Below are 14,565 nucleotides of genomic sequence, written 5' to 3' on the forward strand. Positions count from 1 at the left end.
CCAGAGCGGCTGCACCAATTTGCATTCCCACCAACAGTGCAAGAGGGTTCCCATTTCTCCACATCCTCTCCAGCGTCTATAGTCTCCTGATTTGTTCATTTTGGCCACTCCAACTGGCGTGAGGTGATATCTGAGTGTGGTTTTGATTTGTATTTCCCTGATAAGGAGCGACATTGAACATCTTTTCATGTGCCTGTTGGCCATCCGGATGTCTTCTTTAGAGAAGTGTCTATTCATGTTTTCTGCCCATTTCTTCACTGGGTTATTTGTTTTTCGGGTGTGGAGTTTGGTGAGCTCTTTATAGATTTTGGATACTAGTGCTTTGTCCAATATGTCATTTGCGAATATCTTTTCCCATTCCGTTGGTTGCCTTTTAGTTTTGTTGGTTGTTTCCTTTGCTGCGCAGAAGCTTTTTATCTTCATAAGGTCCCAGTAATTCACTTTTGCTTTTAATTCCCTTGCCTTTGGGGATGTGTTGAGTAAGAGATTGCTATGGCTGAGGTCAGAGAGGTCTTTTCCTGCTTTCTCCTCTAAGGTTTTGATGGTTTCCTGTCTCACATTCAGGTCCTTTATCCATTTTGAGTTTATTTCTGTGAATGGTGTGAGAAAGTGGTCTAGTTTCAACCTTCTGCATGTTGCTGTCCAGTTCTCCCAGCACCATTTGTTAAAGAGACCATCTTTTTTCCATTGGATGTTCTTTCCTGCTTTGTCAAAGATGAGTTGGCCATACGTTTGTGGGTCTAGTTCTGGGGTTTCTGTTCTATTCCATTGGTCTATGTGTCTGTTTTTGTGCCATTCATTGATCTGTTCTGTTGTTTTTTGTTTTTTTAGTTTCTGTTTCATTTCTTTCTGCTCTGTGCTTTATTATTTTCTTCCTGCTGCTTCCCAAAGATTTTTAACTACTTTGTTTTCATTTTTATCTGTTTCCATGTATTTTTTATTTCCTCTTTGATTTCTTGGCTTACCCATTTGTTGTGTAGTAGCATGTTATTTGACCTCCATGTGTTTGTGGTCTTTCCAGATTTTTTCCTGCGGTTGATTTCTAGTTTTATGGCATTGTGGTCAAAAAAGATGCATGGTATGACTTCAATCTTTTTTAATTTGCTGAGACTTGTTTTGTGGACTGATATGTGATCTATTCTGGATAACGTTCCATGTGCACTTGAAAATAATTTGTATTCCACTGTTTGGGGCATGGGTTGTTCTGAATACCTCTGTTAAATCCATCTTGACCCAATGTCAAAGTCATTGTTTCCTTGTTGATTTTCTGTTTAGATGATCTGTTCACTGATGTAAGTGGGGTGTTAAAATCCCCTACTGTTATTGTATTACTATCGATTATTTCCTTTATGTTTGTTATTAGCTGCTTTATGTATTTGATTGCTCTCATGTCAGGTGCATAAATACTTACAATTGTTATATCTTCTTGTTGGACTGTCCATTTGTGATTATAGAGTGTTCCTCTTTCTCTCATGTTATAGTCTGTTTTAAAGTCTATTTTGTACAATATAATTATTGCCGCCTCAGCTTTCTTTTCACTTTTATTTGCATGATAAATGCTTGTCTACCCTTTCACTTGCAATCAGCATGTGTCACTAGGTCTGAAATGACTCTCTTGTAGGCAGCATATGGATGTGGCTTGTTTTTTTTTAAATCATTCGATCACCCTATGCCTTTTGATTGGAGCATTTAGTCCCATCTACATTCAAAGTAATTATTGATAGGTATGTATGTACTTATTGCCATTGGTTACTTGTTTTGTGGTTGTTTTTGTAGTTCTTCTCTGTTTCTTTCTCCTCTTGCTCTCTTCTATTATGGTTTGCTGGCTTTCTTTAGTGATATACTTGGATTCCTTTCTCTTTATTTTTTGCATATCTGTTAGTGGTTTTTGATTTGTGGTTACGACTCAGTTTGTATATAACATCGTATGCATATAGCAGTCTATGTTAAGTTGATGGTCGCTTAAGTTTGAATTTATTCTCTATTTCTCTCCCCACCATGTTTTAGGTGTATTTTGTCATACTTCACATCATTTTGTTTTGTGAATCTCTCGACTGATTTTTACAGATATACTTAACTTTACTACTTTTTCCTACTTGTGGTCTTCCTTTTCTGCTGAAAGAGTGTCCTTTAACATTTCTTGTGGGGCTAGTTCAGTGGTGATGAATTCTTTTAGCTTTTGTTTGTCTGGGAAACTTTATTTCTCCTTCTGTTCTGAATGATAGCCTTTCTGAATAGAGTATTCTTGGCTGCAGGTTTTTTCTTTCCTCTCTTTGAACATATCATGCCACTACCTTCTGGCCTGCAAACTTTGTGCTGAAAAATCATCTGGTAGCCTTGTGGGATTTCCTTTGTATATAACTTCTTTCTTGTCTCTTGCTGCTTTTAAAATTTAAAGCTTATTACTTTTTAAGGTGATTTAAGTGGCCGAGTAATATAGACATGAAAGATGAGAACATTTGAGACTCTCAAGAAAGTTAGACTTAGAGCAGAGAGACATAGGCAAAACTTTTGGTAATATAGATTTGGTCCTCTTTTTTTTTTTTTTTTTCAACGTTTATTTATTTTTGGGACAGAGAGAGACAGAGCATGAACGGGGGAGGGGCAGAGAGAGAGGGAGACACAGAATCGGAAACAGGCTCCAGGCTCTGAGCCATCAGCCCAGAGCCTGACACGGGGCTCGAACTCACCGACCGCGAGATCGTGACCTGGCTGAAATCGGACGCTTAACTGACTGCGCCACCCAGGCGCCCCAATTTGGTCCTCTTTTCTGTTGAGGTGACCGGACTCTATTCTTGCCCTGTTTCATCAAAGTATCTAGGTTCTCTACAAATAGTATCACAAATTATGTGTAAGTGGGTATAAGACTATGAAAGTTGGAAATGTCTTCACTCCATATAAACTAAATTTCACTTTGAAAATCAGTATATATCATATGATGGTTAAAAGCATGGCCTCAAGAACCAAAGTCCTCGGCCTCAAATTTCAGCCCTATCACTTATTAGTTGCATATCTTTAGGCAAGTCATTTAACTGTGCTGTCCTTCAGTTTTCCCAAATTTAAAATGTGTATTTAAAAGTATGTAACTTGTCAGATTATTGTGAGGATTAAGTTGTTAACTAATGTAAAACATTAAAAGCAGTCCCTGCTGCATAGTAAGTACCACGTGTTAACTACTCTTACATGGAGTAGAATTTCACCATCCAGGGACATGTTGAGCAACAAAGGGGGCAGGACACATTACTATTAATACTCTCTCAAACAATTGCAATAACTCTAAAAGTACAATCTCAATTTTCATTTACCTCCTACTAGTGTATTAATAAGGAGGTGTTTTGTTTTAATTTTTTTTAATGTTTACTTATTTTTGAGAGAGAGACAGAATCCGAGTGGGGGAGGGGCAGAGAGAGAGGGAGACACAGAATCCGAAGCAGGCTCCAGGCTCTGAGCTGTCAGCACAGAGCTCGATGTGGGGCTCGAACTCATGAACTGTGAGATCATGACCTGAGCTGAAGTCAGACACTTAACTGACTGAGCCACCCGAGTGCCCCTAAGGAGGTGTTTTAACAACTGATGTCTCATACATAATTTTGGTAAAATAAATCTAAATATAGGAAGAAACTCTTTTCGTATTATATATTATTCTAAAATAGGTACATAAATATTTACGTTAATTATTACATAGGTGGGGCTCCTACAAGTGTATACTATAATTTGACATATATACATTTATATGTGTGTGTATATATATATATATATATAAATTTCTTTTATTCACATATACAGTAATGGGGGAACAGTACATGACATATAATTGGGTATTTAATGTGCAATGCCTGCCCAAAAGTAGATACTTAGTAAATATTATTTATTAAAAGATTAAATGATTTAATTAATTTATGTCCAATATATGTTTGAAATTGACAAGAGGAATGAAAACAATAGGAAGTGACCCAAATTTCATGATTCTACAAGATAGTGGCTTTGAAGCCCTAAATGCTAGAACAGAGTGTACTCAATACCAGAATACTGAGAAAGGATTAAAAATCTATTTGCAACTAACACTGGAATATTTAACAACAGACTCTAAGCTTAGTGTTGAGCTGTTATAAATCTTTCTTTAGATTTATCTTCTATGTTAATATGTAATATGGATACGTGATTTTTGGTAAAATATAAATTTTCCTTGTGATAACTTACACTTATATAGAAAAGACATAATTCGTATATTCATTTCAGTTTTAGTTACACTGTCTTAAGGAACAAGGAAGTGAACCATTCAGTCTTTGTACCTTTACTGGGTGTTGCTGTGCATATTTTATCAGGGACCAGAATTACATATTAGGAACCAATTAGAAACCAATAAGATTCATGTCTTGTAGAGATAACAATGGATTATTAACCTTTCGATAATCATTAACTTTCCCTTTCTTAAAAAAAGAGCTAAGACCTAATACATGAAATAATCAAAGTTGCAGGATATAAAATCAATGTACAAAAGTCGGTTGCATTTCTATACACCAATAATGAAGCAGCAGAAAGAGAAAGCAAGGAATTGATCCCATTTATAAAAACAATAATATACCTAGGAATAAACCTAACCAAAGAAAGAAAAGATCTTCACTCCAAAAACTAAAGAATATTATGAAACAAATTAAAGAGGACACGAAGAAATGGGAAACATTCCATGCTCATGGATTGGAAGGGCAAATATCATTAAAATGTCTATACTGCCCAAAACAATCTACATATTTAATGCAATACCTATCAAAATACCACCAGAATTTTTCACAGAGCTAGAACAAACAATCCCAAAATTTGTATGGAACCACAAAAGACCCCAAATAGCCAAGGCAATCCTAAAAAAGAAAAACAAAGCTGGAGACATCACAATTCTGGACTTCAAACTACATAACAAAGCTGTAGTCATCAAGACAGTATGGTACTGGCACAAAAACAGACACACAGATCAATGGAACAGAATAGAAAATCCAGATAGTTAGCCTTGTCGGAACGAAGGGTAAAAAAAAAAAAAAGAAAGAAAAGAAAATCCAGATGGGGACTCACAACTATATGGCCAAATCATCTTTAAAAAAGCAGGGAAGAATATCCAATGGAAAAAAGACAGTCTCTTCAGTAAATGATACCGGGAAAACTGGACAGCGACATGCAGAAGAATAAAACTGGACCACTTTCTCACACAATACACAAAAATAAATTCAAAATGGATGAAAGATGTAAATGTAAGACAGGAAACCATCAAAGTCCTAGAGGAGAACACAGGCAGCACCCCTTTTGACTTTGGCCACAGCAACTTCTTATTAGACACATCACTGAAGGCAAGGGAAACAAAAGCAAAAATGAACTATTGGCACGTCATGAAGATAAAAATTTTCCACACAGTGAAGGAAGTAATCTACAAAACTAAAAGCAGCCTATGGAATGGGAGAAGATATTTGCAAATGACATATCTGATAAAGGGTTAGAATCCATAATCTAGAAAGAACTTATCAAATTCAACACTCAAAAACCAAATAATCCAATTAAAAATGGGCAGAACAGGTATTTCTCTAAAGAAGACGTACATATTACCAATAGACATGTAAAAAGATGCTCAACATCACTCATCATCAGGGAAATGCAAATCAAAAACCACAGTGAGGTACCACCTCACACCTGTCAGGATGGCTAACATTAACAACACAAGACACAACAGGTGTTGGCAAGGATGTGGAGAAAGGGGAACATTTTTGCACTGCTGGTGGGAATGCAAACTGGTGCACCCACTCTGGAAAACAGTACAAAGTTTCCTCAAAAAGTTAACAATAGAAGCACCCTATGACCCAGCAATTGCACTAATAGGTATTTACCCAAATGATACAAAAGTACTGATTTGAAGGGGTACATGCACCCAAATATTTATAGCATCATTATTAACAATAGCCAAACTATGAAGAGAGCCCAAATGTCAATTGACTGATGAATGGATAAAGAAGATGTGATATCCATAGACAATGGAATATTACTCAGCCATCAAAAGGAATGAAATCTTGCCATTTACAATGATGTGGTTGGAACTAGAGTGTATTATGCTAAGTGAAATAAGTCAATAGAAAAAGACAAATAGAATATGATTCCACTCATATGTGGAATTTAGGAAACAAAACAGATGAACATATGGAAAGGGGGAAAAAAGAGAGAGGGAATTATGTGTAAATGATGAATCACTGAATTCTATTTCTGAAATCAATATTACACTATATGTTAACTAACTACAATTTAAATAAAAATTTGAAAAAAAAACTAAAGAAAAACAAATTTGTTTTGATTTGGTAATACGAAGAAAAATTATTATTTAAACCAAACTAGAAAAAACATATATGCAAATGAAAACATTTTCAAATGAAAAGACATCATGTTACATTTATCAAACCCCTAAAAAAATCAGAAAGCCTACTCAGAAATTCATAAAATCAAGACCAGGAAGTTAAGACAAATTCAAATTAGCAATATTCCTTTTTATTTAATCCCTTTGACAGTCTTATAAACAGCTTTGAATAGTTACATTCACCAATTTAATTTTTACAAATTCAGCAGCCTTCTTTGGGATACGAGGAGATACAGGAACGTACTGTAATCTTCAGTGGACGAGGGGGATTCTTGCTCTATTCAATAGTTCAGGTCTTCTTCATCAAGGTGTCTTAAAGGCTGAACAAAACCCATACATGAAAAACTGTTATTTTCCTCTTCATACACACTTGTAAGGAATTCCATTATAATGTAATCTAATGTGTTCTATTACCGCATGCATGTGTGTGTGCACAAAACACACACACACACACACAAACTCACATGTATTAAACAGCATGCTACTTTCCTGAACAGAAAACTTAAACGTAGTGATCTGCAAACTTCAGTGTGCCCAAGAATGATGCCTTTTTCATAAAACTATGATGTATACCAAAATACCATTTTTACAAGCATCCCCATGTAATTCTGAAACAGTGCTTCAGCAGTGATTACGCTTTAAGGAAAAAGTAGTTTAATGATTATTCATTACATCAGAATAATATTCCTATGTTCAAGATTATAAATCAAAAGGCATTTGTAGTCTTAATCTAATAATGTTATTAGATTTTAATGTTTCTCTATACATATATACACATACATGTAATCTTATAGATGTAAACATATTTAATTATATTTGATAACATGAGCACATAAATGGAATGATATTGCCGTTTGTGGATGATTTTTCCTTTTTCAACTGGCTGCACCATAATTTTCTAGCCACTAGGTCACTGTCATTCACTTTTTCCAGCTTTTTGCCATTACTAACAATGCTGTGGAAAGGAATCATTATATGTGAGCTCTTACATACTAGTGGCTTCATCTGCATGGATGAAGTTCTCAGTGGGAGAAGTTCTGTATGAAAGGATGTGAAGCGTTTAAAAAATGATTAAGAGACATTTTTTAGGTTGCTTTCGGCAAAAGCTATCACACCTCTCATTTCCAATAGCAGTGTCTAAAATTTTCTCTGTATTCCCACCAGCAATATTGGCGCTGTTTTAAATTTTTGGTGGCCTGTTTTATATAAAGTGATATCTCAGTGTTAATTGTAATTGGAACCTCCCAGACATACTGGTGAACTAGAGCATTTGTAAATGTCTAGGTGTCACTCAAAATTCATTCTGTGTGAGTTGTGTTTTCATAGCTTTGCCGAGTGATCTATCACATGCTATCCTTTAACAATTGTTAAGATATATGTATATAGATAGAGAGATCTATCTATCTACTCTCTCTCTCTCTGTCTATATGTATACTACATATACTACATATATATATATATATATATATATATATATGTAGTTACACCTTGGTTTGCAAGCATAATTCGTTCTAGAAACATGCTTGTAATCCAAAGCACTTGTAGATCAAAGCGAATTTCATGAACCATTGGCTCATTGTGACCATGTGACTTTCGGCATCGCGTACTACTCATTGCAAGACATCGCTTGTTTATCAAGTTAAAACTTATTAAAAATGTTTGCTCATCTTGCGGAGCACTCACAGAACAAGTAACTTGCAATCCAAGGTTTTACTGTATATATATGTATCCTTTTAATGCTATATATAATTTATTAGCTTCTATGTGTATATATGTACATAAATGATTTGACACTTTACATTTTTATACTTTTAAGAGTTCCGACTTTAATCCTGTGTCTCAGTCTGTATTTATTTCCACAACAAAACAATACTTTTGCTATATATAATTTCTAAATGTATAGTCCCCCCAAAATAGTTTTTTTTAAAGATAGAAAATCTCTCCACTATCTCATTTCACCATTTTTCTTTTTGATGTATAACTTAACAAATTTCTTGTCTATTCACTCTTTTCCCTTGTTACACTTCCTGCATGAAAAGCAAATTATAAAATGTAAACCTGATTGTGTCTTGCCCCAGCTTCATTTTTCAAAGTTCACTGCCTCCCTAACAGGAGCAGGCAAAGCCGCCCATTATCCCTATAATAAGGGGTCTACGCAACCTTTCTGCTTTGATTCTCACCACTTCCTCTCTCTCAGGTAGACTGCAAGATTTGCATTAAACGATCGTGTCTTTGTCAACAGTATCTTTTAGTTATGTGTCTTCAGTGCTCAGAACACCATTTGTCACCACAAACACGTTCGATACATATGTTTTCAAAGATTTTTATTTTTAAGTAATCTCTACACCGAACGTGGGGCACAAACTAACAACCCTGAGATCAAGAGTTGCATGCTCTACCGAATGAGCCAGCCAGATGCCCCTGTTCAATACATATTTTGGAAGGAAAAACTTCTTATTGTTCCCCAAAGATGTGGTTCTTTTTTATGCCTCCATATTTTGTACATGCTATGTCCTTGCCCTAAAGTTGTCGATCTTTCAATCATCTGATATTTCCCTTGAGTGTCACATCTTCCTCAGAATCTCAAACTTTCTTAGGAAAACTTTCTGTATTCTTACAGGCATCTTATACTACCTTTACCATAACATAACATTATACAAGTGTTGACATAAGTCTTTTCTCTTTCCCCAAATGACCCTTATAATATCTTGAAAAGATTTTTTCATACTAATTTACACAGTTCCTCCTTAACTCTATGATCTACCATTGTTATTGCTTAGAATATACAACTAAGAGTTGGCCAAGAGTCACATCAGGGTGCCTGGGTGGCTCAGTCGGTTGAGTGACCGACTTCGGCTCAGGTCATGACCTCATGGTTTGTGAGTTCGAGCCCCGCGTCAGGCTCTGTGCTGACAGCTCAGAGCCTGGAGCCTGCTTCTGATTCTCTGCCTCCCTCGCTCTCTGCCCCTCCCCCACTCATGCTCTGTCTCTGTCTCAGAAATAAATAAACAAAAAAATGAGTCACATCTGTAAAGAGCTGTTATATATTCCGAAAGTGGATATACATATATATTAATATATATGGAAACGTGTATATATATTCTTTTTTCCTAATACCAGAGGAGTTCTCAACTTTCAAAAACAAAATGTACCTGTTTTGAACAACACTGAATAAATTCTCCTCACTCACCTCCCTGGGTTATAATTCCCATTTTCCTTTTCAGTGCACCTCAGAATGGTCTTCTTTTTCATCCAGAAACAGGAAGAGATTTAGACACAGAAATTAGCCCAGCATCACTAAAATCATCTGACTCATTGGGATTTTCTGAAAGGAAGAAAATAATTACTGGGAAATAAATCAGACCTCCCCGCAAGTGCCTTAGCAGCTCTTTGAACATCTAAACACATTGCCCACAATTAGGAAGGCAACCAAGTGTGATTTAAGGGGCACAGAAAGTCTTTCCCAGGCCTTGTACATGTTTTCCTGACACAGCTGCAGCAAATACCAAGTCCCTGGGATTGAAGAAGTGATGTGGGCCCTTGTCAGATGGTAAGGAATACTGAGAAGGTGTTGAGTGTTTGTGGAGAAAGTGAGTGTGGAGAGATTTCTTCCAACCCAGCAGAATTCTGCCGCCCAGAGACAGAATTCATGCACTGTCACTAAGCAGAAGTTGGAGGACAAAGAAAGAAGAATCATGTAATGGGAAATCAGAGTAATCCTGTGAATAGTGATGGCTTCTATGGGATAAAGATACAGAAATTTTAAGCTTTCAGACTTTTAGGGGGAAATATAATAAATAGCAAGTAAGAGAAAGGAAAGCAGCAGGAGGTAAGAAGGCAAGAAATTATGAGAGACGTGACGAGTGAAACCACCCTTTAGAAGATTAGTTTCTGTTTCAAGAAGATGAGGTCCAAGTCATAATATGCTTCTTACATGGTTCCCTGTCCCTCCATCAGACATAATCATAGATCTCTAAGCCAGATTGCACGGTTGCAATTCTTATGTTCTCCAAGAGTAATCTGTCGTTCATTTCTGCCTCTCTTCCTTTTGTGCATCATAACTTCCTATTCCATGTTCGAGATTCCTTTCCACTGCTGTGCACAGTGGAATGCCTCCACTGTAATTGTAGCTACCCGTCTGAACCCCAGGGCTACAGACCCTCAAAGAACCCTCAAAGAACCCACAGACCTGAGGCAGTCAGCACGTCCAGATCATCGGCTTTCAGACAAGAATTCATCTCCCGGTATTGAATTTGGTGGACAGAATTCTCTCCTCTCAAGGAAACTGCCAACAGAGGCCCTAGGTTAGGGATCAGCTCGTAATAAAAGTCGCCCTCCTTACCAGTGCTTTTCCGCAGCAATGCAAACGTACTGAATCTTTACCCATGCCCTTGTCTTGTTTCCATCCGTTCTACTACCAAGCTTTTCCCTTACAAGGCCATGATTAAAGTCAATAGGAGGAGGCGAAACCTCCCCTATAGCCATCGCCTGACTTCCCAGTTTCTTCCCCTAAGGCAGGCAGTGGTCTTCTCTAACTCATCAGAGCTTTAAAAAAAAAAAAATCTCTCTAAAATCTCTCCTCTTCTCTCCATTCTCACTAAAGCCCCTGTCATTTTCCATCTGAACGATTTCGAAATGCTACCCTGGTCAATAACATGGTCTTCCTTCAACCCCTCATACATCCTGTCATCAAACAGAACTTTCTGAAAAACAGCTTGACTACTTCACCCCCTCCCCAACACACACACACATAGTATTCTTTGACTATTAATCTTCTTACCACGGAGTACACGACTACATACTCTGTTCCTCCTCCTTCTACCGACTTACCGGCAGCTTCTCTCCTGCAACCCAACTTTTACTTCCCCTCAAAACAGCATATATGCCCATCCTTTAAGCTTCTCCACCCTTGTACATATTTTTTCTCTTTCCCTATGAAGCACCTGACCCAGTTCTTTGAACTTGATTTTCAGAATGAGCCTCTTAGAAGCCTCCGATTCTCCCCTTGCCCCTCCAGTTAATTACTGCCTTTTCTGTGCCACTTTTTTCCTTATCCATCTTACTGTGCACTATCACATTGCACCTTATTTGTCTGCATGAATATCTCTTCCACTAGACTTGAGATGCCATGGAGACAAAAACACTTGACTATCGATGTCTGTATCTCCAGAGCCTAGCACGTTGCTTCACTGAACAGTAAAATTAATAAGAACTACATAGTGACAGCAAATAAGTATTTGGGCAAGAAAGGATTCCTCCTAAACCATATAAGCATATTCATCCCAAACTATCAATTCTAGAATGTCCCAATTAGCATACAGATAGAATGCAGAAATCATCAAACAGCCCAAACCCCTGTCTCCTCTGAAATCTTGTTCCCTCTGTTTGAGAAGCTGCCTAAATCTCTTCTAGATTCCATCCTTTTGGCTGTTTTATACTTGAGTCTAATATGCATATCCTTGCGTCTACTATGGATATATACTGAGATAATAAGTATTTTATCCCAAGAAGCTTCAATCCCATAGAGACATGAGAAAGACCATAATTTGGCTGATACCTGTGAGCCGCTGTCGCCGTCTTCGCTTCTGAATCCACAAGAGGAGAGCAACGAGAAAGGCCAACAGAATGAGGCCAAGGATCCCAAATACGACAAGCGATGAGCGACCTAAGGGCAAGGAAGTATCACAAGAGACGATCGTGTCTTAGCTGGAGGACCCAGATCTCTAGTACCATCCTTCTCTGAAATACAGGATTGCCAAAGTACACCTCAGATCCTCAGAACTACCTCTGACCTAAAGTCTCTTGGCAGAAAAGATTCTAAATAACACAGGCAATTGGACCCAGGCTCATAAACCCCATGATATACCTGCAGCCGTTGATGATCTCTGGGCCACGGCGATTTCTGCAGGAGAAAAGAGAAGACTCACTTTGGGGAGTAATATGTAGAACAAATATTTCTATTTCCTATGTGAGCCTTTGGTGCCCGGCAACCAAGTAAATTACTCTTCCCACCTAATACCAGGGTCCCCTTGTTTTCATTCCTTCCGTACAGAGATACATATAGTTACATGCTCTTCCTTTGGTGAAGCCAATGTACAACCACAAATGTTTTCTTCATTCCTTCAGATTGGAAGCATCATGATTCTCTTCCTACTAGATTCCCTGGGTTGATGCGTCTAGTCTTTGCACAGTGCGCTTCACTGCCCACCCCCTTTTTGCTGCCAGGGATTCCACACTTAGTCCAGGCTCCAGATACTCACCTGAGCATCTCACAGCAGCATCTTCTTTGTGCCCACAGTCGCTGTGCCCCCAGGCTTTGGCAGGACAATCCCACAAGGAAGATTCATTTCCTTTGCACTTGACTTCATTGAGCCATATGGGCCCCGTCCCCTGACCACATGCTGCCTCTTTTAGGGCCTCTAAAGCTGGGCCACAGCCCAACTGTCGACACACCACCTGCGCATCTTCAAGGTCCCAGGAGTCATCACACACCGTCCCCCAGGAACCTCCATGCCAGAGCTCCACGCGTCCAGAACAATTAGAGCTTCCTTCCTGCAGTCTTATCTTGTCTGAAAAGTCAGAGACACCCAGATCATTTCTGAGAACACAAAAACTTCCAAGAGGTCACAGGCGAAAAGAGAGATTTTAAATTCTTTTTAAATCTCTATTTGAATACTTTACTTATTTAATCTGCATTTAAAAATATATTTTAACAAAACCTATCCTTTTTGAAACTCTGTGTCTTTTCAGCAAACTGGGTGCATTTCATGCCTGCCACTCAGGAAATGTGAAATGAACAAAATGAACATTGCATAATGTTAATTTCTCTCAAGGAGAAAGGGTTTAGGAGACAGGTACATAAAAAAAAAAATCTCTTCCAGTTTAAGTAGATAGAGAATGGCATGGCAAAATACCTCAGCACTGGTCTCTTTGACGGCTTCCCTTCTTACATGAGTAGAGCAAGAAAATATTTGAAAGAAAAGTGGGAAAGGGAAGGTAGACTGTTCACGAGTCAAATACTGAATTACGTATTCCGTGCTCCTCATTCATTCTCAGAGAAAGCAACCGAATAAACTTTAAAGAAGACCACAGGGCGTGTCACGCTTTTTGGAAAAATAATCCCCGATCCTGAATACCTATCGGCCAAATGAAATGAAACCGATTAGCCATCCGGGTAGAATTGTCACCAGAGGTCATTCAGGCCTACTTCGTGAGACCCGAAGAGGCGAGTGGGAATTAGAATATAGAGTTTTCATCCAGGCTGGCGGGTACTCACTAGCACACGTGATCCAGGTCTCCTCTGAAGGGCTGGCCGGTCTCTGTTTCCATGGAGAAGACGGGCACTGCCATAATGTGTCGGGTCCTTTCGGACACTGAATGTTGTCCACCCACATGTGCCTGGACGACGTGTCCAGAGATGCAGGGCTGATGGTCCCTCTGTCCGCACAGCCCAGTTGTCTGCATACCACCGCCACAGTAGTTGCCGACATATTACTCTTGCCAACGCTGCCCCAAGCTCCATTGTAGAAAACTTCCAGACGCCCCGCACAGGGGTCTCTGCTGGTTTCATCCGTCAGTCTCAGAGACATGAACTCTGGGGTAAAACACAGAGTTAGTAGTTTCCCGTTTTCTCTGAAGGCTCAGAGGACTCCCTCCCTTTATTCTAAGGTGAGCACAGCTTTAAAAATAGGTATGAAATGTCAACTACCAGTAATTCTTTCGTAACTTCTGGATGCTTCAGTCGATTTTGGTAAAATACAGTATTTTCTAGACTAAATACAGTATAGTTAGGTATACGGCTTACGGTTTTTCTAGTATGGAGTTTTGTACTTAAGGAACTCTTTAGAATGCCTCCGACGATTCGAAATTGATTTCTCAGTCTTAATCAAGAGCTCAGAGACGTCTCTATCCGTTACACAGTTTGGATTCTTCTCCCTAAATGACTGCAATGTTAGCCTGAAGACTTTATTTCATTAGCCTTCTTTTTGCAGCTCTCTTGGCAAATTTTAGGGAGACACTCAGGCACTACAGCCGATGTTGTGTACCTGACCCTGAAATGAAATATTTCCTTTTCTGACTCTTCACAGTCGGCTGTGTATGTCCTCTACCAGGTTATGTCATTAAACGCGTATGGGACTTTTCACTTCCCTAAGTGAGTCATAGTTTTGTTTTCCCCA

The 14,565-nt window shown here is 38.4% G+C and overlaps 1 protein-coding gene across 1 annotated transcript in view; it reads right to left on the bottom strand.

The window, feature by feature from the left end:
• Positions 1-6,497: 6,497 nt before the first annotated feature.
• The window catches only part of CD163 (CD163 molecule), a 29,497-nt gene continuing 21,429 nt past the window's right edge, over positions 6,498-14,565 (bottom strand). Inside the window, 8 exon segments of the mRNA XM_015061346.3 lie at positions 6,498-6,708; positions 9,579-9,639; positions 9,642-9,713; positions 10,578-10,673; positions 11,946-12,053; positions 12,255-12,290; positions 12,649-12,957; positions 13,665-13,982. Of these exon segments, the coding sequence (XP_014916832.2) occupies positions 6,702-6,708; positions 9,579-9,639; positions 9,642-9,713; positions 10,578-10,673; positions 11,946-12,053; positions 12,255-12,290; positions 12,649-12,957; positions 13,665-13,982 (1,007 nt within the window). The 3' untranslated portion in view covers positions 6,498-6,701.

The sequence above is a fragment of the Acinonyx jubatus genome, chromosome B4, assembly GCF_027475565.1.
Source record: "Acinonyx jubatus isolate Ajub_Pintada_27869175 chromosome B4, VMU_Ajub_asm_v1.0, whole genome shotgun sequence".
NCBI classification, from domain to species: domain Eukaryota; kingdom Metazoa; phylum Chordata; class Mammalia; order Carnivora; family Felidae; genus Acinonyx; species Acinonyx jubatus.